Source organism: Tympanuchus pallidicinctus, unplaced genomic scaffold (genome assembly GCF_026119805.1).
Source record: "Tympanuchus pallidicinctus isolate F22 unplaced genomic scaffold, pur_lepc_1.0 scaffold25, whole genome shotgun sequence".
NCBI lineage: Eukaryota > Metazoa > Chordata > Aves > Galliformes > Phasianidae > Tympanuchus > Tympanuchus pallidicinctus.
This window is the reverse complement of record NW_026294742.1, coordinates 4620594-4647127: the sequence shown is the minus strand read 5'-3', so window position 1 is coordinate 4647127 and position 26534 is coordinate 4620594. Positions and strand designations below refer to the sequence as shown.

General features: G+C 44.5%; 3 protein-coding genes across 10 annotated transcripts in view; all 3 read left to right on the top strand.

Annotated features, from left to right (window-relative positions):
• Nucleotides 1-1658: 1658 nt before the first annotated feature.
• LOC128083814 (glutathione S-transferase theta-1) lies at nucleotides 1659-11964 on the top strand. Of its 3 annotated transcripts, none has more exons than XM_052689377.1 (6): nucleotides 1659-1824; nucleotides 1881-1964; nucleotides 6192-6279; nucleotides 7169-7319; nucleotides 9126-9302; nucleotides 9680-11964. In XM_052689377.1, the coding sequence occupies exons 1-6, from the start codon at nucleotides 1713-1715 to the stop codon at nucleotides 9878-9880; spliced, it is 813 nt and encodes a 270-aa protein (XP_052545337.1). In that variant the 5' UTR covers nucleotides 1659-1712; the 3' UTR covers nucleotides 9881-11964. The 3 variants fall into 3 exon arrangements, with proteins under 3 accessions (XP_052545337.1, XP_052545338.1, XP_052545339.1); XM_052689378.1 differs by having other exon boundaries at nucleotides 1660-1824; nucleotides 1905-1964; XM_052689379.1 differs by lacking the exon at nucleotides 1881-1964 and having other exon boundaries at nucleotides 1661-1824.
• A 1377-nt stretch (nucleotides 11965-13341) lies between these two features.
• On the top strand, nucleotides 13342-15786 carry DDT (D-dopachrome tautomerase). Its single transcript, XM_052689381.1, has 3 exons — nucleotides 13342-13512; nucleotides 13586-13761; nucleotides 14315-15786. The coding sequence occupies exons 1-3, from the start codon at nucleotides 13405-13407 to the stop codon at nucleotides 14385-14387; spliced, it is 357 nt and encodes a 118-aa protein (XP_052545341.1). The 5' UTR covers nucleotides 13342-13404; the 3' UTR covers nucleotides 14388-15786.
• A 1163-nt stretch (nucleotides 15787-16949) lies between these two features.
• Nucleotides 16950-26534, top strand: part of CABIN1 (calcineurin binding protein 1) — a 92931-nt gene continuing 83346 nt past the window's right edge. For 2 of the 6 annotated variants that reach the window (XM_052689438.1, XM_052689436.1), the window contains exons 1-17: nucleotides 16952-17105; nucleotides 17929-17991; nucleotides 18461-18523; nucleotides 19161-19253; nucleotides 19392-19505; nucleotides 19683-19817; nucleotides 20065-20245; nucleotides 20764-20893; nucleotides 21267-21416; nucleotides 21829-22112; nucleotides 22431-22599; nucleotides 22956-23092; nucleotides 23453-23670; nucleotides 24352-24430; nucleotides 24687-24874; nucleotides 25369-25518; nucleotides 26256-26444. In XM_052689438.1, coding sequence (XP_052545398.1) covers nucleotides 18515-18523; nucleotides 19161-19253; nucleotides 19392-19505; nucleotides 19683-19817; nucleotides 20065-20245; nucleotides 20764-20893; nucleotides 21267-21416; nucleotides 21829-22112; nucleotides 22431-22599; nucleotides 22956-23092; nucleotides 23453-23670; nucleotides 24352-24430; nucleotides 24687-24874; nucleotides 25369-25518; nucleotides 26256-26444 — 2226 coding nt within the window. In that variant the 5' untranslated portion in view covers nucleotides 16952-17105; nucleotides 17929-17991; nucleotides 18461-18514. Of the gene's footprint in view, nucleotides 17106-17858; nucleotides 17992-18460; nucleotides 18524-19160; nucleotides 19254-19391; nucleotides 19506-19682; nucleotides 19818-20064; nucleotides 20246-20763; nucleotides 20894-21266; nucleotides 21417-21828; nucleotides 22122-22430; nucleotides 22600-22955; nucleotides 23093-23452; nucleotides 23671-24351; nucleotides 24431-24686; nucleotides 24875-25368; nucleotides 25519-26255; nucleotides 26445-26534 lie in introns of all 6 variants that reach the window. The other 4 variants (XM_052689437.1, XM_052689434.1, XM_052689439.1 and 1 more) reach the window with 3 other exon arrangements.

Here is a 26534-nt window from a genome sequence, read left to right as displayed (position 1 = left end):
GCCATTTTGACTCACTTTCCTCAATTCTTGCCAGGAGCTATGTGGAAATAAGTGAGAGCCTGTGATTTCTAGAGTAAAATCATGCTGGGATACACAAAATCAGAGGAATCTACAGAAAACAGATACACATCCCAAGACATCTGCTGCGTTTTTTATTGACAGTGCCTGCAAGTACAGGGCGAAAAAGCTTTCCTTGAGGTGATGGAACTAAAAAAAAAATACTGTGCTAGAAACCTAAAGAAGAATAATGCAATAAAATGCCATATAACACGACTAGATTAAAAACATCTCTGTGATTGTGTGGGTGATGCTGTGCAGTCAGCAACAGCAAAAAGACAGACAGAACATTTCCAGAAGGCATGGGAAAAGCCCTTGGAAGCCCAGTCAGGACTAAAGGCTCCACTGAAGAATGAACCAAAAAAGAAGCAAAGTGATCCTACAGTGTTTGTCCTGCTGCCTACCACCGGGATCAGAGAGCGCTTCTCAGTTCTAGTTTAGAGAAGGGGGTTGCAAGCATTTTAAACACAAAACTCTTTTACCTGGGCAGAGGCACAGTCACGTTCATTTCCCTGCTCTGGTAGCATTTAATATTTTCTTGCTCTGAAGGAGTTTGATAGAACTCAAGCACCTGCCACAGTACTCTACAAGCCTTCATTTTGCAGAGGCTTTATAGGGTAACGTATCCTGGATGGGGACTAAAGAGTGTAGAGAGCCCTTCTCAAAGCTAGTCAGGATAAGAACAACAACAACAAAATCTTATAGTGTGGTTCTAACTCTGAAGAATTCCTCTTAAAAACCAGTGCATGGTACTGCAGACGCAGTGTCAGGACACAGCACAGTCAAAAGTCACTCACAGATGGTTGTTCTAACAGTAATCTCTGTTGATAAGGAACTGTCAGAGCAAAATAAATAACGGAGAGTATTCCAGTTTGGGATTTACCCGAGAAGAGCTCACTGCTTGGTACCTAAACCTTTTCCCAAACTTTTGCATGAGTGAAACGGCACCTGTCCCCCAGCTCCCTTTCCTTGAGTTCCCAAAGGTCCGTGTGTGACAGAAGTGCTGTGTGGGACTGCAGGGCTGTGTGGGATTGCGGGGCTGTGTGGGATTGCAGGGCTGTGTGCCACGTGAGCTGCGGGGCAGCGCTGATAAGGAGGTGTCAGAGCTGGGTCTGACCGAGGGTGACTTTGCTATGATCAGTTCAACCCCTGTCGATGTCACAGACGTGTCTGTACTCACTGTCCTCGAGCCACGGAGCTGCGAAACGCTGCGGGGCTACGCAGGGCTGACATTAATCCTATATAAGAAAGAAGGGGAAAGGAGGGTCGCCGGTGTGCGTGGTGCCCGTGCCGACCGAGCAGCCGGCTGCGGGGCCAGAACCCGGGCTGGAAGGGCAGCGGTGTGACAGCCGGCCCCCTTCGGATCTCAGTCGCCGTCACCGCCCCACAAGGCTCCTTTCCTAAAGCGGCCCTACGCGCGGTGCCAGCTGCATTTCCTTTCCCGGCCTCCGCGCAGCCCGTCACGTCGCGGGACGGCAGCACCACCTCCTGCCGCTGCCCGGCTCCGCGGGGGGGGCCTTCAGGGCCGGGCGCCTCGGGGCCGCCCGCCGCGTCCCCGCCCGTAGGAGGGCACGGCCGGCACGGCTCAGCCCCCCGCCTGCCCGCGCGGGGCGGCTCCGTCCGCAGAGCGTCCCGCGGAGCCGGGCGGCGGCAGCATGGGGCTGGAGCTGTACCTGGATCTGCTCTCGCAGCCCTGCCGCTCCATCTACATCTTCGCCCGGACCAACAACATCCCGTTCGAGTTCAAGCACGTGGAGCTCTTCAAAGGTGAGGAGGGCTGGCAGGGCGGGCGGCGGGGCCGGGGATCGGAGCCCCGCGCTCAGCGCTCCTCTCTCGGCTCTCGGCAGACTCGGTGCTGGGAAAGAAGCCGGCGGCGGCGGCGAGCGGCGCGGAGCGGCCCCGCACAGGTGAGCTGCCGGCGGCGGTGTTCCTGCGGGCCGCGGGATCGAGCCGTGCCCGGCTGGCGGCGGCCCGGGCGGTAAGGCGACCCCGGCGGGAGGCCGCGCTGCGGGGCACGCTGTGGCGGCGGGTGCTGGCAGCCCTGCGGCTGCTCAGGGCGTAGTGTTGGATGTCCGTCGGGCTGTGCGTGGCTGAAGGTGTGTTCCTGTGGCCGCTATGGGATGGAGGAGGAGTGAGGCAGCATCAGTGCTTAGGGGCGTGCAACGTCAGCGGGAGGAAGCACGTGAAATCACAGAATGGTTGGGGTTGGAAAGGAGCCCCGAAGGCCGTCTGTTCCCAGTGCCTGCAGTGCACAGGGACACCTACAGCTCCAGCAGTGCTCACAGCGCCGTGCCCTGACCGTCTGCAGAGATGGGGCAGCACCAGCTCTCTGGGCACCCTGTGCAGTGCCTCACCATCCCCCACTGTAAACAACTTCTTCCTTATATCCAATCTAAATCTCCCCTCTTTTAGTTTGAAACAGTTTCTCCTTGTCCGCAGATCTTGCTGAAGGGTCTGTCCCTTATTTCTTACACCCCCTTTAGATACTGGAAGGCTGCTTTCCTCTCTCCCCAGAGCCTTCTTCTCTCCAGACTGCACAGCCCTGGTCTCTCAACCTGTCCTCACAGGGAGGTGTTCCATCGTTTCTGTGGTCCTCCTCCACATCTCTCCTGTGCTGAGGACCCCACGTCTGGATGAGGTCTCACAGTGAGGAGCAGAGGGACAGGATCACCTCCCTTGGCCTACTGACCATGCATCTTTTGATGCAGCCATCTGGAACCTGGCAAAATGCAGGAGTTAGTGGAGCTGGAAGATCACCTACTCATAGGGGCAAGCAGGGGTGCAGAGCTCAGAGACTTTTCCAGGGTTGTACCCTTACAGTACTGTGTCCCATCCTTCCTGGGAGTCATAAACAGGTGGCAAGGCCACACGCCACAGCTAAACCTGCTGCCAGCCTGCAAGCTCTGCTCAGCCTGCAGAGAGGGAAGGACGAGCACAGCTCATCAGGTGCGGCGTGGCTTTAAACACTCACCCTGCAGGCCCTCCTGAGCACAATGGCTGGGCCGTGCAGCTCCCAGCGCTGTCTCATAGCCATGCTGTGGCTATTTTTGTGGATCCCCAAGGAATGTTTCTCCAGCCATTTCTAGCAAATTAGTCACAGTGACAGTGACTGCTCTGGGATTGGTGTACTCAGAAACAGTCAGCTGTTCAGACTTGTCCAGCTGTATCAGAAGACTATTGAACGTTTGCATACTGTATTTTCCAGGTAAGTCATTTGTTATTTTTGTTGCCTAGGGCAGCACAGTACTTGGAAATCCTTGGCTGAACAGATTATTAGGCAGGGATGAGATTGGCAATCAAATTTTTTTTCCCCATTTCTTTTGTGGAATTTTGTCTACTTCTCTTTCCACCATCAGTAGATCCTCCCTGCACGAGGTATTTTTCCTGTGTGCAGACTGCCTTTCCTCTTGACAGTGTATATTCTAATTTAAATTATTCCTCAAAGCTCAGCAATGCACAGTGTGTATATATATACACACATAAATATAGACGTATCTATTTATACATGCACATATATACCCTTGTGAGTATACTAACTGCTATTACTAATTACACCAGATGCAACTGATGTTAAACAACTGTAAGTCAAGGGAATGCCACAGGATCAATAAAGATGGGCCACAAACAAGAAATGGCTCTGCTTGCTGGGAAGGGCACAGTATTGAACTCTGCTGAACTACAAATACCAATACTGATCATTTTGTTATTGCAATAAACAACCAGTCCCACTGGAATAACCTCCAATCATTGTTCATAACAAAGCTTTTATCACTTTGCAGCCGAGTTTCTGCTCAGGTCTTTTTTGTCTGCATGAACCAAAGCAAGTCAGATGCTATCTCTGTGCTGCCAGTGCAGTCTGTGCAACAAATGCTGGCCCCCTGTCAAACGTGCTGTAGTGCTGTGTTAGGACTGACACAGTATGAAAACAGGCTGAAATCTGATTCAGCTGCCCTGACCCACTGCTTACTTCTCATATCACTGTTTCTCAATTGCTTGCTACCCTGGATAATAAACAAACAGCCAACCAGCTGGGTCCAAGAACTGGCTGCTCATTATTTGTCAAAGCTACTGACTTGCAGTTTTATGCTGTGTTTTTCTAAGGACCGCTTGAGCTGTGCACACCTTGCCCAAGCTGGGTGTGATGACCACTAGCTATTGGAGCCCCTCTAGATGCACAGGCTCAAGCACTTTCCTGAGCAGCTCCTTGGATGACAAAGATGTACACAATTTTCCATACAGATTTTCTGTGATATAAATCATAGACAAAAGGTCCCTTGTGCTTTGCCAACTGGCTTGATTTTCTAGGAGTGTTTTTAACGCTCAAGTTTCTCAATTAAAGGGCTTGTTACCTCACACGGTCAGGCTCCAATTCTTTAGAAACCCTTTATTCTGAGCTTTTGTACACTGCTGCCTGCTTCTGCTCTGCACATAGAACCTCTCACCCAGCTAAACTTGAGCTAAACATTGTCACTGCAGGCAGCTAGAAACATTGCCCACAGGAGAAGTGGGATTAAATCCCTGCAGACAGCAGATGGATGTGAGCCTTGCTCTCCAGTGAAGCTACTTGTATGGGAAGTTAAAAGCTTTTCTCTAAGAAGCAAGGCAGGGGCGAGTCAGCTCGCAGTGAGAATAGGGCAGTAATGTTTGCTCTTTGGTTTATCTCACGTGAAGTCAGTGCTGGGAAAGTTGTCAGAGGCTTTGCAGTGTTCTCTAAGTTGCAGTGCAGGAATCCTGCTTTTTCCCATCCCTTCTTTCACAGCCAGCTGTAAATAAACCTAGTAGTCCAAAGTCTTTTTTATTGCTTGGAGATGTTTCACACTGTCCATTAAAGCAGCCACTAGCACCTCCTTCTGTACGGCAGCAAATGGTTCTTGGGGATGAAGAACCTTGTTAGTTAACAGCACTTCTTTTTTTTTTTCTTTTTGGATAGAAGGGATTTTTGTTACGAAAACTTCTGCTGGTCACACTGGTTTGATTTGATCAGGATTTGCAGCCTGGCACATCTCCTTATAGAAAGCATGTAAGACAAACAAAGTAAACAAAGCCCTTCAAGCTTTTTTTTTGTACCAGTTCCTGGAGTTTTATGCAATCTCCTGGCATTTAACTGCTGACTCACAAGTTCAATGCCTTCAGTGAGAAACTGAAAACTTGATTAGATAGGCAGCTATGAATGCCTTTAAACTCCTGTGACTGTGGAGTTCAAACTCTCTTATGGGCTGGCTTCTTCCTCTGATGTTTTCCTGACACAGGAGGTTTATTTGCTGGCTTATAGCTGGCAGTAATGCAGAATAGAGGTGTCAGAGCTTCTCTGACCCCGGTGATTGGCCCTGGTGGCAGAATGAGTTACTTTGCAAGTTCACTGTTATACTGCTGATACTCATGTTTTTCCCATCCCAGCAAGAGCTGGAATTAGCCTCTGCTGCATGTCTGCTGAGGGATCAACTCTGCTGACAGCATTTGCTTTCTTTGGGAATGATTGATTTCCTCTGCTCTTTGGAGTCAAACAAGGGAAGGATTCTGCTCCATGAGTCTTATAAGCCACCCTGGTAGTGTTGGATTAATTAGCCGCTGCAGGGATCTCTGTGGGCACAAAGGTTTTAAATCACTTTCCATCACGACTCCATCCCAACTGGTGTCAGCCTTGTTAACGAACTGAAGGAAAATGACTCTGTGTTGGTGTTGTATGTTGGAAAAAGGAGCAGGAGTGGCTTCTGTTTGCCCTCACTGGGCTGCTCTGCATGCAAACTCAGCCTTTCCAGACCACACTTTGTGCTTATCTAAGTCTTTTTTCCCCCCATTTCTGAAACCATAGGACAAGATTTCAAGTCAAGTTAGTGTTTTCAGAACCAATATCTTCGTCTGTTTTCCAGATGCCTCACTGGGAATGATTTTTCAGAAAGTTTTGGTAGTATTGTTGGTAACAAACAACTGAATTGCTGGGTAGAAGTGGACTGCACCTTGCTGTGTGACATGGCTGAGCAGACTGCAGGCTGTAGATGGCTTTTGCATTGGCTCTTCAATTTCATTTTCAAAATACAACATAGGAAAAGAAACAGCAGAGTTCACAGATTTTCCAGTTGGTTACAGGTGGTGGATACAATTCTAACCTCTGACTTGTCCATTCATATTCTCAGGGCCATCAAATAGTGAAGGGGCTGGCAAAATCAGTCTCTTGAAGAAAGTACCAGCACTGAAGGACGGAGACTTCACCCTGGCAGAATGGTGAGAACTCAACCCTCGGAGTTCCTTGGATACCAGTAATACGAATCGTGTTTAGGGGGTGTCATTCCCTCTGAATGACTCAGAACTGGCAGTAAGCATTTATGAATAGGAAAGATTAGAAAGATTAGTCTTCTTTGACATTTCAGCTCCTTTGTTCTTAAAAGTTAGATACCAATATGCACATTTATGATAAGCATTATTTCTGATAATTTCAGAGCAGTTAAAGATACGCATTATTTCAGGTGGACATGAGCCATACTTGGAGATGAACAACTTGAAGTCATTAGAAAGATGTTCCTTTGACAGGAGCTTTTGTAATTATGGATGTTCAGCTGGCCATTGGGTCTGTTTGTGGAGAAGCAAGTGTTTTCTGCCTAAGTTGGTGTCACAAATGCTTGCTTCCTCCACCATGTCCTTATTTCTCAATCAGAAGGGGTTAACATATTGTCAACTCATATATATGTCCTGACTTAATGAAAATTATTGTGATGATATTTTTTTTATTTCCAATGTCTTGCTCTCCAAAGAGCACCACAAGACTGGAAAGGTCTCTGCAAAGTTTCATACCTATAATGTACCTTATATATCTTGGTTATTTGTAATACTATAACCTCATCTCCATTTTCTGTTTGCAGTATCTTTCACAATGTAAACAAATCTCCTGGCTTAACTGATCTTCACTGAAAGCACTTACCTCAAATTAGGGTTATAAACATATCTGGGAATTGTTTAAAGCATATAAAACACGAGGAAAACTACAGAGCTACTTTTATTTGTCTGACTTAGTTATTAAGGCCAAATTAATAGCTGGACAGATAAAGCTGGTCTGAGGTAAAAGCATTCTGTGACATTCCCTGACCTCTTTTTTGTCTCGTTAATGTCTGAGCAGCACTGCCATTCTGCTGTATCTGAGTCGAAAGTACAACACTCCTGACCACTGGTACCCATCAGACATAAAAAAACGGGCCCAGGTAGATGAATACTTGTCATGGCATCATGCTAACATCCGGGCTAATGCTCCTAAGACCATGTGGATCAAGGTAAGGAGACTGGATACTAAGATGAGAGTAAAATGATGCTTTCCTGGGTGAAAACTGAACCGAAAGAGTTTGTCCCAATGAAGTAAAAAATCTAGTCCATTCCTAGCTGGAAGGAGATGTCAGAGAGCTATTTGCTCAACATCAGGATTTGGCAAAAGCAGCTTTGGCCATTTTGTGTTGTTTTTTGTTTTGTTTTCTAGGTTTTTTGTTTGCCTGTTTGTTTCCTTAAAGTAGTTCTGATCCAGAAGGTCTCAAAGCCTCACGCCTATTATTGCCTGGATTTGTGAGCAAATGTAGAACAGATTGGGTATTGCCTCCAAGGGCTCCCCCTCCCTGCACAGCTGTGCAGAGTATGCACAGACCTTTTGCTTCTTTGGCAAGAGTGTGTTTTGTTGCTGGAAACTGAAAGGTTTGTGTTCTTCACACATCAGGTCTCTGTAGTCCCATCAGGGTGGAAAACCAGAAGGAGATTTTTGCTTCCAGAATGCTTACGTACTCCTCTGAAATGAGCTCAGGGATGGGTAGAACAGAGATACAGGGAGAACGGCAGTATTTCTTTATTCAGTGTGGTCAAATCAATTTATGTTTGGGTAAAATTAATGGAATCACTCTGAAGCAGAAAATCATTTAGTATCAGGTGATTCTGCTGGACAACTGGTTCCAGCCAACTCATCAGAAACCTAATGCAGCTATCCTTAGGGAAGCCCAGGTGCAAATACATCCCTGCAAGCATGATTGTAGCAGAGGATTTTAGATGAAATAAGGGTTGCCAGTAAGAAGAACGTCACTCTTCCTGTGTGAAGTCCACCCATGTTTGTGCCTAACAAAACATATCACTCACTTAGAATTTTGATTTATTAACATTTGATTTTTTGGCAAGAGAGTCCAAAGGAGCAGCACAAATATGAGTCAGACTCCTACAAACATCAGTTTCTTCAAGTCTCTGCAGGCTGTCATTGCAGTGCTCCAAGAAGAAATCCATCTCATTGCTGCTAGTTAGATAACTCAATTACAGAAAGGTCATCAGAATAATTGAAAATTTGGAAACTTATAAAGCCACTGTGTAATAGAAGGCACAGTTACTGGTTTAGTGAGAAGATAAACTGCCCTGAGATACAGAAAAGGAGATACCATTTCCTAATGGCTATACCTGGAGATCCCATCATTTGAAATTGGAAACATTTAGGAAGAGAAGTGGCCATGAATTTTCTGATGAAACAGACCCTAAATGCACTTGGCAAAAAAAAGTGGCTTGGATTAGACAATCACAACATGAACTTGTTGAGTATACTAGCAGTAAGTAGGAAGTCTATCTACCACCCCTGTGGAAATTTATATCTTTTTTTTTTCTTTTCCTGAAAATAAACTATTTCTTTGGCTATCATATATAGAGGAGGTATAGTTGTGAAATACTGGTGGCTCTGGTGGTATATACACCTCTGTGAATGGTGACAAATCTCACTGAAAGGCTGCTACCCCCCGGGCCAGTAAGTCTTTGGAGACCAAGTCTGTTATTTATGATTGCTCTGACTGGAATCATTTCTAATAGTATAAGGAATGATTCTTGGGACGCCTTAGAAAGAGTGATATAAAAAGGGCACTTACCCACCCTGCCCTCCTGGCAGCTGCTCTTCTGCCAGCTACACTCCCTACCACAGCCACCACCATGGCCTGCTGCCATCACCCGGAGGGACTGCAGGTGACCACCAGTGGCAATCGTGTGTATCTCATCAGGTGCAACTTAATGACTACCACTAGATCCATGAGAAGACAGCTGACCATGCTCTGTGCTCGTTCTCTGCTCAGGTGCTGATTCCCCTCTTCACAGGGCAACCGCTGCCCTCAGAGAAGCTGCAGGAGGTGATGGAGGGGCTGTCTGCTTCCCTGAAGCAATTTGAGGAGAGGTTTCTGCAGGACAAGGCTTTTATCATCGGGAGCGAGATTTCTTTGGCAGATCTTGTGGCCATTGTGGAGCTGATGCAAGTGAGTGCTGGGCTATGGTAATGAAAGGAAAACATGCTGCTGGGCAGGGAGGGATGCAGCATATGGTAACACTTGGTTAGGAGGAAGGGCATATCTCAGCACAACTAAGACAAGGAGTAGAAGGCAGCAGTGGGTTCAGAAAATCAGTTGTTTTTTTAAAAGAAGAAACTGGCTGCAACAGATCTCCTCTGTTTTTGTTCCTCACAGAATGTCTTCCTGTTGCATCCTGATTTTATTTTTGACCTCTAGAGATAACGTATAGAACTTTATGAGCTCCTCCCCTCTCTTTCTCCTACCCGTACCTGCAGTAACATTTTTGATGCCCGTTGTCTCGGCAGAGTGTCTCACTGTTTGTCGCTCTCTCTGGCCTTCTGCAGCCTGTTGGAGTTGGTTGTGACATCTTTGAAGACAGGCCCAGGTTGATGGAGTGGCGCCGGCGGGTGGAGGAAGCTGTGGGGAAGGAGCTTTTCTTCCAAGCCCATGAGATGATCCTGAATATCAAAGAACTGAGCAACATTCAGATTGATCCACAGCTGAAAGAGCACCTGGCACCTGTGTTGATGAAGATGTTGAAATGAATTAACCTATGTTACTATTTTTCCTGTCTTTTTTTTTTTTTTTTTTTTTTACTTCTGTCATCTCTACACCTAACTGGAAAAAAAACCCGCTGTATTTCTTATGTAGTCTTGCAAGGTGTCCTCCCCAACCTCACTACGCCTTCCCTGCATCTTTGGGGGGTGGGAGCTGGGGAATTCTTAAAACCTGAACCATTAGATTTGTATGGAAGGGAAAGACCCTATGGGTCACTTAACACATGCGTCTGGGTTATATTTTAGTGTCACTCAGAAATGTTGGAAACATGAATAGTAATTCCTGTAAAATTTGAGCCAGCCTGCAAACTGGAACATCAGAGAACTGTCGAGGATGAGGATCGTTGTTTTCATGTGTTTGTAACATTCGGAGCTCCTTCCAAAGTGGCAAGCACAGCAAAGCAGACCTGATCCTCACCTTGCCAGCATGTGTCTCTGCGTAGTGAGTACGGAACAAAGCTACAGGTAGTCACTAAAGTAAAAAGAAGACTTTTTATTTCATTTTTTTAATTTAATTTTCTCGTTGCTGGAGCGTATTGCTTGGCCGCCCATCTACATTCCATACTTCTGGTTGCCTTTAAGATCCTGTGAGAAGTTTCTTACGTTCATCCACGACTGTAAATCACTGTGATGCTTTAATTTAACCACTGCTCTCCACTTTGCAGAGTTGGGTTTCTTAGGCATGTGGTTTGTCAGTACGTGTGGTGGGCAGTTCTCGGGAGATCTGTGCAGTAAAGACTGAGCAACTTCAAATAGCTGAGGATGGCCACAGCCTTCAAATAATGCCCACTTGAATCCTCTGTTGATATCATATATGGAATACACTGAACAGATGCATTCACAGTGACTTCTTTAAAGAGAATACGAGTGCAATCAAATCATTTTTTTCTGTGGTAATAGTGCAATAGCAATCCACATTCCTCCTAGAAAATGGAAAGGAGGGGTAAATCTAGACACGCTTTTGGAGATTGTTTTGGATGGAAGTTCACCAAGTCACCCTGTGCAAGATGAAGTAATAAGGGAGATTTTGTGAGCTTGAGCAACATATGCATCACAATAAAAAGGCAGAGAGTTGTTTTGGAGCTTCAAGGCTCTCTTTCTTGGTTGTGCTGTTTCTGATTAGTTGTAGCTCAAGTGGGAAACCATTTTGTACTGCAGCACAAAATGATAATATAATAATGAAGCAAAATAAGCATTTCTAGTTGTTTTTTCAGTTGAAAACAGCAAAGGATGCAAAAACTGTTGGAATGTGTATGTTTGCATACTTCCATTCACATCTAGCTGTTGCCCTTGAACCTTACCCTGAAATGCTTAGTAAATGGGAATTCCATCTCTCAGTAACTGAATAGCTTCTTCTCTTTACAGTACTAACGTGTCTTGGCTACTTGCATTTCTGCTGTTAAGTACTATACAACTTGATGTGTTTGGGTGGTGTTTTTTCCTGAAGTTCTACTGCTAGATGTATGGATTTGGTCCAGAGCCTGGGGAGATCTTTAAATTCCCCAACTGGAATGAAAATCTCATTATATACTTGAGCTTTCAGTAAGAGAAAAGTTCGCTTTTTATGTTTACTGTAAGGACAAGAGAGCTGACTGAAGGCTTTCTTTTTATGAAATGAAAACATTAGAAATAGGTACATGTTTATTCCCACCTTTCCTTTCTTCTCTTAACCCCCAAACATTTTTTGCTGAAGTTTTATTCAGGAATATTGTCTACGCTTGAGATGAATTTTAAATGGGAAGTGGTTGACCATTTGAGAACTTTGAGAGTGGAACTGCTAAGTGGCTGATGACACACACAGATGCCTAGAAATGGGCAAAAAATACCAGGATTTTCCAAAGGCTCAGCAAAATGGAGACTGCTTGCTGCTGTGCTGTCATCTCTCGATTCATTCCCCTGCAAGCATTTGAGTTGCCAGCTCCAGGACAGAAACAATAGAACAAATGCCTTTAGTGTAATAAAAACTCAGATTCTGGGTTGTGCCCTGAGGTCATGGACAGTTTGCCATTTGTGGTCAACCCTCAGGAGCAAAGGACAAAACATATCATTAAAATGTTTGTGACAGACCCTCATGCTGTTGTAATTGCTGACTTTCGATACTTCAATCTCTTCTGCTCCTTTTCTTTTGGAAGGTCTTCTGACATGCTGGTCTCTTGTCATGTATTTTTTAGGTGATGAGGTTTTATTTTGGCCTTGGAATTTATTGGAAGAGATGTTTAATGTATTAAAAAGGAATGAGAAATTGAAAAATGGATCCCAAAGGGCACCTTATGTTGGATCAGTGGTTCTCTGCAGACAGGCAGTGGACTTGTGGCTGGGGTTTGCAGGGTGGCTGAGTCCTCTCAGGGCCTTTGTTTTTCAGCAACAAACTCCGTTCTCATCATTCACTGATGAAGAGAGCTCAGTACAATCTCCTGGGCTTCTCAGTGGGCAAGTCCTAAAATCTTCCCTGCTGTATCCCTGCCATGTAGCAATAAGGTTTCCCCATCCCTTGTAGAAAACGCAGTTATTATAGAAAAGTAAATACCATGCAAAAAAACACCACATAGGCAGTGCTTCTGCACAGCACATGGCCATCCCCTGCCAGATCTGTCTCACTTCACAATCACTCTCCTAGAAATCTGCAGCCTGACTGCTGGCCGGCTTACATGTGCTGCTCCTCCTGCCAGTATTGTCCTCCCTGGCAACAGTGAAGGCCAAACAATTCCCCCAGCAAAGCCAGCAGCTCCATCCGTTTTCATTAGTCTATTGGTAACTGTGGAAAACAAGAAAATCATGTTATACAAGGCCGGTCTTCACAGCAGTGCTTTACCTTAAGCGAGATGACTTACTCGTCTAGCTAGTTCCCAATGCCTTTTGCTGTAAATCAGCACAAGTCCCCACAGAGGAGCTCAGCTTCCGAGAAACCTGATCCACACAGGAGACTGCAGCTGTGAGCCAGTGCCTGCAGCACTCCTGCCAGCTTTGGCACCCAAACACAGCTGCAGAAGCTGGGGCAGAAATCATTACAAAGAATCACAGAATGGCCAAGGTTGGAAGGGACCTCAAGGATCATGAATCTCCAACGCTCCTGCCGCATGCACGGCCACCAACTTCCCCATTTAATCATAGACCAGGCTGCCCAGGGCCCCATCGTATCTGGCCTTGAACACCTGTAGAGACAGGGCATCCACAACCTCTTTGGGCAGCCTGTTCCAGCACCTCATAGTAAAGAAATTCATGTGGGACACAACAGTAAGCCTCCTTGCTTGCCTTTAATTTCTAGCAGAGGAGCAGCTGTTCTACAAAATCATCTCCCTTCCCGTGGTAGACTTTTCCTGCCCCAAAATCCCCACATGCAGCTGATGCGCCGGGGGCAGAATAGAAAAGCCCCATGCCTGACCGCGGTTCGCACTGAGCCCGAAGGGCAGGAGAGGAGGCCCGGAGCGGGGCCGGGCGGAGCGGGAGGAGGCGCCGGGCAAAGCGGGAGGAGACACCGGGCAGCGGGGCACTGCTGCGGGCAGGAGGCGGCCATGCCGTTCGTGGAGCTGGAGACCAGCCTGCCGGCCGAGCGGCTGCCGCCGGGGCTGCCCACGAAGCTGTGCGAAGCCGCAGCCACCATCCTGGGCAAACCCGCCGAGGTGAGCGCGGGGCCGGGGACGGCGGGCGGGGGGCTCCGGGAAAGCCGCGATGTGACCGCGCGTGTTCCGGCAGCGGGTGCACGTGACGGTGCGCAGCGGGATGCCCATGGTGCTGTCGGGCTCGGCCGAGCCCTGCGCACAGCTGCTCGTCTCCGCCATCGGCGTGTTGGGCTCGGCGCAGCAGAACCAGGGGCACAGCGCCCGCTTCTTCGACTTCCTGACGGCGGAGCTGGGCCTCGGCCCCGAGCGGTGAGTGCGGTCCGGTTCGGCTGCGGGCGGCCGCTGGGGGGCGGTGTGGGTACCAAAGCTTGGCTGCCGACGCGAAGGGCTCCGGGGGGCCGAGTCCGGGGCGGCTCCGGCTTAAAACACGGCTGGGCCGCTCAGCGAGCGGCGTGGGGATCGCTGTTCTCTGGATGTCAGTGACTCCGGCTGGGATCATCGCTGCAAACCCGGTGCAAATGGGCCTTCCTGAAGGTAAGACGTGTCCCTTCTGCCCCCTGTCTGCTGGTAGGGACGTTCGCTGCCCCGGGCTGCTGGCAGGACAAGTACCTGCCTGGGCGATGAGCTACCTGGGTACTGCTGGAGTCTCTCTGCGGGCAGTGCTGCAGTTCATTCTGCTTTGGGTTTGTGCAGATGAGCTCTGCCACCTGCCCACACACGGCTTGTCTGTGCTTCTGTTCAATTAACACCGCTGTGTGAGCCAGCCAGAGCTTAGGGAAGATTTTCTAGTTGGTTGCAAACTGGGAAGGGATTATAATTAATTCTAAAATAATATTTTTCTTTTGCTCTTGTACCCAATAAGGATCATGATTCGCTTTTTCCCGCTGGAGCCCTGGCAGATTGGCAAGAACAGAACAGTCATGACTTTCCTGTGACCCCTCGAGCGGCCGTTTGGAACAAAGCAGCGATGAAGAAACCCAGAGATGGCCTGCTCCATCTACCTTGTTTCCTCTTAAATCAGCTCTAATAGTTCTGCACCTTCACCTATGTGATTCTCTTCTGCTTTTGGACACTGTGCATAATAAGAGTGGGGCATTCAGCTGTACTGTTACCAGCAAAGTAGTTCAAAGTCCTTGTCTGAAGCCTTTCATGTAGCACAAAGGGCTCTGCAGGTGCCTCAGCCATTAGCAATCTGGAGATGGCCATGCTTAACAGGCTGAGACAAAGCTTTTCTTGCAGAAGTCCAGAATTTATTTGGCTTTACTGAGAATTGCAGAGGTCCTCCAGTTTATCCAGATTACCTCGTGTTTTGTCGTGCAGAAAGATCCTCCCTTCTGTTTCTATGTGGCAAGAGGTGGCTCCTAGGCTGGCTGAGGAGAACTGGAAGTATTCCTTAAATTATTCTGTTTTCAGGCTCCCAAAAAGCCCTTCCTGGAAAGAGGTGATTGTTGGAGACAAGCTTGTGCATTAATTTCATTGTTTATGTAAGGCTCGTGTCTGATTTTGTGCTCTGTGCTCTACCATTGCCAGTTGCAGGTGGCTGCTCCCACAAAGTTCTGTTTGCCCATGGAATCTTTGTGGCTGGCTATTTGTGTGTCGGTGGCTGTGTGTAGAGGATGGAGCTGCTAGTGAAGAGTTGCACTGTGCCACAGGAAAATGTTGTGAAAATTCTGCCTCTGCTGCCTTTAATCCCTGCTGTTAACCCTGGCGTTCAAAATAGGTTGCATTTCTTCACTCTTACAGGGAGTTTTGGAAAGGGACAGACATCTCACTGTGCCCCATTGCTGATTTTTCATCTGCCTGCACTATGCAGAGGGGCTGCTGTAGTTGCCCACAAGTGACTGAGCACACAGGCAGCATTCTGCCTATTGCTCTCAGAACCTTAAAACTTCTGTTGCTGTTGCACTTTCACTCTGAAGTGTTTTGGATTTTAGGACCTATGTGCTCCATCACTTTATAACTGGAATGTACGTGGTATTTCAGTAAAACAAAAGCACAGTAATGTTATTTCAGCCTTCCACATGAGAACTCGTACTGCCATTCCCTCCACTCTGGGACTTTGTCAGGTGCCAGGCACAGAAGCAAAGAGGACCTAATTGCATGCCCTTGAGAGGTAGAGACCATTAAACACAAGGCTGAAGAGTCTCCATTCCTTCATAATCTTGATTCGATTTTTGTTTGTTTATGTCTTGAGCTCAAGCTAGTTGAAAATACCCCTTCTAATTATCACTTGAATTTGGTTATTCCTTACGCAGCATAAGGATCTTCTGTGTTTGCAAAATTCCCCCTCAGGGGGAGCCGTGCTGTCTGATTAATAAAATGTATCAAAACCTGTTTTGATGAGTGTCAGTTTGTTGGCTTTTTTTCTTAGCTTAGTGCTTGGAGACAGAGATGCTGCCTGCATGGATCCCTGCCTTTTCTCAGATCTCCAACTGAGTGCTTTTGAAATAGGAAATAAACTGGTGAACTAAGCATGAGATACACATGTAACTGCAATGTATTTTGTTGTGGGGAAGAAGGCAGACAGCCCTGGTTTTGCCAGGGAGATACAAAGGTGCTTGACCTACTTGATTGAAATCTCTGACATGCAGAAGGTAATGTACCTTTAATCCTGCTGTGCGAGCTGCTCCTTTCCTAAGGGCACCTCTGTGCCATGAAAGGGCAGCAGTCTTTATTTCCACTACAGAAACCTGTTTCTGACCTGTGCCCCAGCTTTGGTTCTTTTCCTCAGTATTGGCTGCTGCCGAACTAATTTCAGATTCGGTTAGTGCAATTATTTTAGAGCTTATAACATTTTCTCACATTTTTGTTGGCTTTATGTTTGGTAGTTGGAATCAAAGAGATGTGTTACCTTTACCCTCCTCCCTCCCCCCCCCCCCAAATTACTATACAAAGTCCTCTTTGCCTGCATTCTATATGCATATGGTTCTGCTTCCATGGCATGGGGTCTGCTCCCTGCTGGTTTGTTCCAGAGCACTGTGTCAGTGTGTTTACATACTCAAAGGTAATGACCTGAATATGAGGCCTGAGTAACCACTGCCTAGTTTTGAAATGAGAACCACCTCTCTGTGTATTTACACAAGGCTGAGGACTGGTGGAACGCCGAGCAAACGAAAGGGCACTGCTGTCAGAGAACTATTACAAAGCCACGATCTCCTTCGGGATCTGTAAGCACAATGCCGTGCTGCAGCATCCTATGTCACTGACAGACAGCCCTGTTCTGAGCTCCGAGCGACCATTTTCTCTCACAAAGTTCATGCTTTCAAGACTAGGAGAATTATTCTTTATAGTGCTAGGATCTGCCTGGAATACCAACAACCCGCTTGCATTTTAGACTAATTTCCAAGCCCCTGCGCTGGCTCTGGCTGCGCCCTGCAGGTAGCGCGACTCACGACGCATCAGCACTTTCCCGCCTTGAGGCTCCTCAGCCCCGCCCCTCCCCGCTTTCCCATTGGTTGTCTGAGGAAAACCTGTCCAGCCAATGAGAAGCCGCCTTATTGACGACGGGCTCCGGGGCCCTGAGGGAGGTTGCCGTGGAGACCGCCGGTGGGGCCGCGTCTCCGGGGAACCGCTTGTCGCCTGAGGGAGCCCGCTTCTCCGGGAGCCTTGTGCTGTGCCCTGCTGTGCCGGCAGCCCGGGGGCGGCCCCGCCAGGTGAGTGTTGTGTCCGCTGCGGCCCCGCGGAGGGGCCGCAGTGTGGCCCTGCCCAGCCCGCCGTGAGGGCGGTGTGAGCCTGGCGCGGCGCGGCCTCTCCCGCCCTTCTGTGAGGCCGTTGTCAGGCAGACGTGGGCTCCCGCCCGGCCCCGGCCAGCTCCCGGCATCCTGGCAAGCAGCTAGGGGGTGTCCCCGCTCCTTTTTGTTACCGCATTTTGGTAAAAACCAATTTCGCTGAAATACGGTGAAAACGGTATTTAAAAAAAAAAAAGAAAGAAAATTTAAATATTTAAAGCACCAAACCCCAAGTGTTTCTAAAAAAAAAAAAAAAAAAGCGCGTATGTTTGCAGCGTATGATTCCAAGTATAGCAACAAGGAGAAAAAAAAAAAGCCGGGGAAGCCCAAACCACACCCTTTGTTTCTGGTTCTGAAGTAGGGAATCACACAATAGATGTCACAGACGATCCGCACAGGAGCTGCCATCTCACGTTGCAGCCTACTAAGGGAAAAGGGAGGTGTGGTTTTTGAAGTCAGGAGGCTTTAATGGATGTTTTTACCGTTTGATGATGTGCGCACATGTAATAACTACACCTATCTGATGTTGTTGTTTTATTCTGGTATTTTGTACAATTACAAACTTAATCCCAAGTTATTACAACATTAACTTAGATCCATCTATCCATATCTGTTCCAAGATTCGTGCTTGAGTAAAGAGCAGAGCTAAAGTTTCCCCTGCTTTTTCTATGCTTGCAGTCTCTTTGGCACTGCAGCCACGGAAGTAAATTGCTGCTAACAGTCTCTCTCCTGTTGACTTCCTGTACAGCCTTGAAGGAGACCATGTGGATTCAGCAAAAGCCTTGAGCACATTTATGGAATAGGCGTGTTTGTAAGTTGAACTTTAAAAACATTCACTTTAAATATCTAATTGAGTTGGGGTCATACGGCTTTGTTTATTTAGATGTCAGAAGTCTCTGCACTTTCTGCCAGTACCTCTGGTATTTGATATTTTACGAAAAAGATATGGTGATATTTCTTCATATGTTTATATGTTATTTCCATATGCAAAATAAACAAGGACTCCCTGTCTTGAAAGAGATGTGATTTCTTTTTTTTAAATAATGTTCAGTAAGTGACATAAAGAGAAAAATGCTTACTTGCTGTGCATTTATCAGTCTGATTTAGCTGGTAGTAAATATTCGCTCTAATATCATTCCTCTGTGGTAAGCCAACTTGTCTCGTGGCAGTAACGATGATGTAAGACAATTTATTGGTATTTGATTAAAGTATTAAATATTTGTTTTCTGAATGCTTTTCTTATGGTCAGAATAAATGTTCTAATCCTGTTTGCTTTCCAGGCCTGTTTGCATTTAGCCCACCCTCCTAAACCTGGAGAAGGACAGTGAATATTTATGAACATGGTAAGGATTTACAGTGTTTGAGATGTTTTGGTAGAATAGAATTAAAAATTTCCCCTCTTCTTAGGACTAAGAATAAATTGGCACCATCAGAATGTTGGCTTTGAAGTGGTACTAGAGCAGCTATTGGTAGACTTAAGTAAATTTTGAGAAAACCAACCATATTGCACGTGCACATTCTAGAGGAACTATTGCTTGCAAGATGCTTGGAGTCCTCACTGTTGTATTAGCTGACTTGGGAGGAAAAAAACTGCTTTGCCATATTTTTATTAGCAGTTAATGATACCTAAATTCACAGCGGCTCTTCTAAGATTAAGTAGAACCTTCACAATATGGAAATATGCAATTCACACATTTGCCAAGTAAAGTTAAAATAAAAAACATCCAGTTTGCAAGATAAACTGAAATGTACTGGAACAGCTGCCCAGAGAGGCTGTGGATGCCCCATCCCTGGAGCTGTTCAAGGCCAGATTGGATGGGGCCTTGGGCAGCCTGGTCTGGTATGAAAAGGGGAGGTTGGTGGTCCTGCATGTGGCTGGGGGTTGGAGATTCGTGATCCTTGAGGTCCCTTCCAACCCGGGCCATTCTGTGACTCTGTATGAAGGTAACAGCTCTTGTGCCATCTCAATTGCCATTCTAGATTCGAATCGCTGCACTGAATGCGAGCTCCACAATTGAGGATGACTATGAAGGTACCTTCAAAAGTCACAAGACACAGACAAAGGAAGCACAAGTAAGTAAATCCAGAATTCTCCTAATAGATGTGATTTATAGGAATTTTGTCCTCTTTTGTTATCTTTCGGTCATCTGTGTTGTTTTGTTGTTAAGAAAGTTGTGTTACTGTCTTATCTTTTGAATGTTCACACTACAGGAAGCAGAAGCTTTTGCTTTGTACCACAAAGCTTTGGACCTTCAGAAGCACGACCGCTTTGAAGAGTCTGCCAAAGCTTACCATGAGCTGCTGGAGATCCGTCTTCTGCGAGAGGTCAGTGTTGCTTGGGGGATGAAACTCCAGAAACTTTTTATTACATTGGTATTACTTTGTGTCTTACTGGCTAATTCAAAATGTCACTGTTATCAGTTGGCAAGTTGTTTGCTGCTTTTTTTTTTTTTTTTTAACTAATTCCTAATTCTCATGTTGTGTTTATATTACTATTTCCAGGCAGTTCTTTCTGGTGATGAGAAAGAAGGGCTGAAGCATCCAGGCTTGATGTTAAAATATTCCACCTATAAAAACCTAGCACAACTGGCAGCACAACGGGATGACCTGGAGACAGCCATGGAGTTTTATTTGGAGGTACAGCACAGCTGAAAGAAAATACTGGAGCCTCAATGTTTGCATCAATTTGCTGAAATACAGCTGTTCACTTTTCAGCAAACCTTTGTGTGTGTGTGTCTGGGTGCTGTGTGCTTTCTGATGTTTTATGGCCACCATTCAGTCCCTAAGCCACTTGTGTCTCACTTAAAAATTAAAGCAGCCGTAATCTCTGTAAACAAGCAGATATGCATGTCTGAAATGTGAACAACATTGTTTTGCTTTCCAGGCTGTAATGCTAGACTCTACTGATGTCAACCTGTGGTATAAAATTGGTCGTGTGGCAATAAAACTCATCCGCCTGCCTTTGGCTCGTCATGCTTTTGAAGAAGGTCTCAGGTGTAACCCTGACCACTGGCCTTGTTTAGATAACCTTATCACTATCTTGTACACACTCAGTGACTACCCAAGTAAGTACAGTAGTAGACCTTTAAAGAAAAAACTCAATAAATGTGTAATTTCATATTAAAAAATAATGAGATGATGGTAGATTAGGGTGTGATGGAGATTTTTACTTCGTGATGAATTTTTGATTATTTGTATCTGTTCTAATTACTCTAAAAATAATTGCCCAGTGCAGTCTTTATCCAGAACTATGAATCGATCTGCATATTGATGTTGGGTCTCTGCTTTTGATGTTAAAATATTTAAGCGTTTTACCTTTGAGTAATGTCCAGTGAATTAACTGATTCAAATGGTGTTTAGGAGAAAAGTTATAAGATGGCAGAAATGTTGAGTCTGTTGAGTCCCATCGGTTTGCCCGCTGTAATGATCCTAATTTTATTGATGTGATTGCCCATATGAGCAAAACCCGCTGGGATTCGTTGTCCGTTGCAGCAGTGGAATCTGAAATTAAGACACTTAATAATATGAAAGTAGTGCGTGGTGAGAGTAGTGATTGACCATTCAAATTGTATTTCTCTGTCAGCATGTTTGTACTTTATCTGCAAAGCCTTGGAGAAGGATTGTCTCTACAGCAAAGGATTGGTTCTGAAAGAGAAGATCTTTGAGGAGCAGCCTCTCCTCCGGAAAGATTCCTTAAGGATGTTCCTCAAATGGTGAATGTTATCTTGTAGCCTATACTGCATTTGGAGTGTCAACTCTCTTTTGTAATCTTGCACTTCGAGTTGTTTGTTTGTTTGTTTGTTTGTTTTAATCGATCTCTCTTCAAGAAAGAAAACAGCACCTTCTGTTTTCCTTTCATTCCTCACTGTTTGAAAAACAGAGTAGGACGATCTCCATTTATCGTTCAATTTTTAAGTGAGCAATTATTTTTGGTGGTGAAACACTTCTGTAAGTGTGCTGTAAAGTTTGCAAAACTGGGTTATTTGGATGCTTGTTTTAACACTTCATATTACACTGCAGAAAAATGTAAATCATGACCTTAAAAAAGCAAACAAACCTTTGTCTTTGTTTCTTAATACTTTCTAGTGACATGTCTATCCATAACGTAAATGTGAGTGCAGCTGAAACGGGAAGAATCATAGATGAAGCACTGGAGCTACGTAAGAAAAGACAGGCTTTGCTGGTGCAAGAGAGAGAGCCGGACCTCAAGCTGATCCAGCCAATTCCCTTCTTCACGTATGTCTATTTTCTGTTTGTAACACGTTTATCTGAAGCTACTTATGCTGGCAGCTGTGTTGTTTAGGTTTGTTTTTTGTCCAAATGCTTTTATATTTTCATTTTTTGTTTGGTCTGTTTATGATTTTATTGTAAATGTGTCAATTTTCAGTCTTTGATTTAACATTTCAGACTGATGTTAAATGAGTTGGTAGCCATTCCAGCTGTATAATTGGATTTTTTGTTCTAGACTAGTTTGTGAACTTCAAAGTAGGTTTTGGATTTTAGACGTTTTTTACTGTTGATATAATGGAAACTTTTAAACATACTGCAGTTCTTTATTTACAGCAAATTATAAGGATATTTAAAGTTAAGTACCTCTGTATTAAGGCATAAAGGGTTGATTTTCATAGTGTTGTGTTTCCATGTGCAGATGGAAGTGTTTAGGAGAAGCTTTACTTGCCATGTATCACCACCTCACAACATGTGATCCTCCTCGGCCCAGTCTGGGAAAGAGAATTGATCTTTCAGAGTACAGAGACCCCGGTCAGCATTTGGTTCTTTCTCCCACCTCAACTCCTGTCAGTGTCATTCAGCCAACTCCTGTCAGCACCGCTGCGGTGGTGACAATGCCAGAACCTGTGTTAGCTTATACTCCTGTGACACCCAGTTTTCCAAGCCACAGTCAGAATTCATTGGAGCCAGGAGCTGCTGTAGGTGAGCAAGGTACTTCAGTTTAAGATCAAATATATTTTTCCAACTGCAGAATTTTCAGCAAGTCTACTTGCTTCAGAGCAGCTTTTTTAATGCAAGTTTACAGCCAGTTTGTATTTGGTTGTGTTTTTAAGATGTTGATATGTTTGAAAGGAAAATGATCGATTTTCAGTATTTCATTAGAGTAAGATGGTTGCAGACACAAATCATCTTTGTATTTATCTTTATTAATATTTATTATTTTCCTAAAAAGACTTCCCACTTTTTGTTTGATGGTTTAACACGTCAGTATCTTTTTCTTTTTTGAAATTCTGTTTTCAGGTGATATGTCTGCAGGAGATAAATCCAAGAAAGGGGTGAAGCGAAGAAGAATTACAGAAGACAATGGTGAAACAGCAAAAAGGAGATCTGCCAGAGTCCGGAACACCAAGTGTAAGAAAGAAGAGAAGGTTGACTTTCAAGAGCTGTTGGTGAAATTCCTTCCTTCCAGGTACAGCACCTTAAAATTGCTATTCCCACATTATTTTTTGAAGGACACACCTCCTTCAATCTCATACATGTAATAAAACTGTTTTTAATGGAAGCTATTGAAAACTGATTTAAAAATGAGAAATCTTCTGGTAAGGTGAGACAGAAGACAGTGCAGATGTCAGATTGTGCAGATCAACAAACAGGGCAGTCTTGGTTTCGACAGAACTTGCAAGTACTTTATCTGTGAGCGTGCTTCAGTTGCTGTGCTTTCACTGCTAAGCTGTGTACAACATGCCATGCTTAGATTTAACTTCATAGTGAAGGAAGGAATGAGGATTTTGTTGGTACAGTGTTTTTGTCCCCCTTTCAACACAGATTAAGAAAATTAGATCCAGAGGAGGAGGAGGACCCTTTCAATAACTATGAGGTGCAGTCAGAGATCAAAGAAGAAAATTTCCAACATGTTGGACCTCATAGAATGTCATTTGATTCTACAACATTCATGGAATCTGGTAAACATTTGTAATAACTGTTGGTTATTCTGTCTTGTATGCTTTTCTGTATTTCCATGTCTTGTATATAGAAGAAAGATACAAATGTGAAATGAATATATTCATAATAAAATTATACTTTTATCCCAATTAGTAATGTGATTTTGAAGTCCTGGGGACTGGTTAATTGCTGTATGCAAGCACTGTGTTGCATGGAATTGCCCTTTTAACACATTAGAGCCCAATAACTTAATTCTGCCTCTGTAGCACAGGATGATACTGTGGCCCTTTTGTGAGTTTAGTGCATAAAACACTATCAGAACTAATACATTTTAAGTCACAGCTTAGTTATGCATAGCTTTGCTTTTATCTGCTTTCTAGAGAAGCAGGATGTTCATGAATTCTTGCTGGATAACCTGAACAATGGTGGCATCTTGGAGCTGATGATGAGATATCTGAAGGTCATCAGCCAGAAGTTCCTGGTGAAGTGGCCTCCTGGCTTGTCTGAGGTTGTGCTTAGTATCTATACTAGCTGGAGAAAGCACAGTACGAGCCTTCCCAATCCATTGCTGAGGGATTCAAGTAACCAGCATATCAAGGTAGTGTATTTTTGGTTGTATCAGTAGTGTTTCTACTTAGTTGCAAATGAAAAAACAAATTCTGAACACTGTGCTCTGTTGTTTTTAGTTAAACACACACAGTGTTGTTGTGTATCAGATGTCAACATTTTATACATCTAGTTATGTGCTATTGTGTATCTGTGTATTTTCATATGTACATCCCTTTTTAACAAATTGAATTATGTCTTATAACTTCTTGTTGTGTAAAATTTAGAAGGTCACTACTTTGTAATTATACCATTAAAATCACTGTCCTTGTGCTTGTCTTTTCCCTTTAATCCCTGAGCTTATTTCAAATTTGATCTGTAAATTGTAATAAATGTAATGAATTTGGGGGTTTTGAGACTGCAGCGAGCTCCTCTGGTACCATGCACTGTCGGACCTTTAACAATTTTCATAAGCTCATGGATTTTACAGATGGATTTGTAGCCCTTCTTCCTATGAATGTAATCAGAAAATAGCATATTCTTCACTGCACAAAACCACCTGACAGACACCCGTGGTGCTTTCCAGTCTGCTCCTGAACGCTTCATCAAGCGTTAATAAACCAGTAAGACTAGAATGCGTATTCAGTGTCATGGAAATGATGACTATTTTTAATTTCTCTCTCTCTCTCTCCTTTTTTCCTTCTTTTTTTCCAACTTCACTCTTTTTCTGCAGGATATGATGTTGATGAGCCTTTCCTGCATGGAGCTGCAATTAGATCAGTGGCTGCTGGCAAAAGGGAAGAACTCTACAGGTGAGAGTCAGGTGCTTCTTTCTCTCTTCTAAAAATACTGTAGGTAAATTAAGAAACTGTTCCAGGAATTCACTGGATTTTTTTGGAGCTGTCTCCTCTATATGCTGATATCTTTCTCTGTACACACATCTGAAAGGTGCTTATTACTGCTGCGTCATTTGGCTTCGAGCAGATCAGTACTTTGGAAATAACTGGTATGTGGGGCTCTTCTCACGGGATGCTGGTAACTTTATGATAAAACATAATTGATTTACAGTTTCTCCACGAAATTGCCCTGCTGTCTCTGTGAATGGGAAGTTTGGTTCTGACTTGCCAGGAATTCATTTCTTGGGAGACCTGCTGCAGTTGTCGTTTGCGTCCTCACAGCGAGATTTATTTGAGGAGGGCTGGATGGAGTTTGTCACTCGGGTGTATTGGCTGAAAGCTCGCTTTCTGGCGCTTCAGGTTTGTTCTACTCTTGTTTTAACCAGACTTTTCTCAGCAATTACAAGTCGTGTTATTCTCAGCTTATTTTAAGTGTGAGGATTAAATCAGTTAAACAGTTAAATGCGCGCACTTTGGGGAATACAGGAATGTTTCTTGACTCAATGTTTTGATCAGTATGAATGGAAGAATTATTTCTACTAATTACTCTTTTGTATTCTTAAAAGAAAGGGATTTTAATTAATCCAAATTAATCCTTAGAATTCCACTTGAATTTGATTTCTCTGGTTTGTTTTACCTATTACAAAGGTCACTGATAAGATATACTTGATTTGCTTGCTTTGGTTTGCTTTTTTTGGATTTGTGTTTTTTGGATTTGGATGTGGATTTCATGTGCAATAATCACATTGGCAATGCCTACACTGAATTTAAACATTTCGTACGTGCTTTGGAAAGCCATTCTGCAGACAGAACTCTAATTGTTACTGTTTTTTCCCCTCGCTGTACTTCTGTAGGGAGACATGGAACAGGCACTTGAAAACTATGATATTTGCACTGAAATGCTGCAGAGCTCCACGACAATGCAGCGTAAAGCTGGTGATGACAGCAGCATCATAATACGATTACCTAATCTGCATGTTGATTCCATAGTTTCTTTAGAAGAGGTAAGAATTTGTTTGCAGGAATGTTTCTCCCTGTTTCACCCCTTTCATTCTTAAAGGTCAATCTATGAAATGATTTTTTGTGATGAAAGCTTACCTAGAATTTTTCTAAGAGTAAAGAAACAGGTTCATGGTTTAATGATGAAGTCATGGCCATCATCTCCTTTTCAAGAAGATACCTTTCAGATCTCTTGGTTTTGTACAACTTGAGATTGTTTTTATGCAGAATAGAAAGGTTTTTCTATTAGAGGCACTGCATGTGCAGTGGTAGATTATTAAACCACTGTTTTATTTTCTGTTGTGTGAACATAACTTCCACTGATGGTTACATGAGTTTCCTTTTTCAGCAGTTGGTGTTTTCCACTTAGTAATTTTCATACACATTTGAATAAAAGGATGTTAATTTTCCATTCTTTCTGTGGCTGTTCCAACGCATTTGTGCAGTTGTGCCATCTTCACTTTGAAGTCCATCTGATGCACACATTCTTGCACAGAGGTGTGATTTGGGGGTTTGAGGCAAGAAAGTTTATTATTACACAACAGTTCCATACTGTATGATAATTAAAAGCATGTGGAACAGCTGAAATGTTACATAGTAAGAGTTTTCTTCCTGGTCTACATTCCTGGACGTAGCTGTAAAGTTAGCACAGCTTTATAGCTCAAACATTAGGTGAAAGGCCTCTACTTTTGTATGTGAAGACAAAATGGAGGTTGGATTGTGCCATGTGTGATATTTGCAGATTGATAAAAACCTAAAATCTCTGGAGAGATGCCAGTCTTTGGAAGAGATCCAGCGACTGTATGAGGCAGGGGATTATACTGCAGTGGTGCATCTGCTCCGCCCCACGTTATGCTTTAGTGGAAGAGTCAAACATCTGGAATTTGTGACATCCATACCAGAGAGACCGGCACAGCTGCTTCTCCTACAGGTTTGTTGGTGATTTACAGCCGTTCTGAACCCAAAACTTTGAAAAAGCTACCTAGCATATGAATGATTTCATGGTGTAGTGTACCTGTCC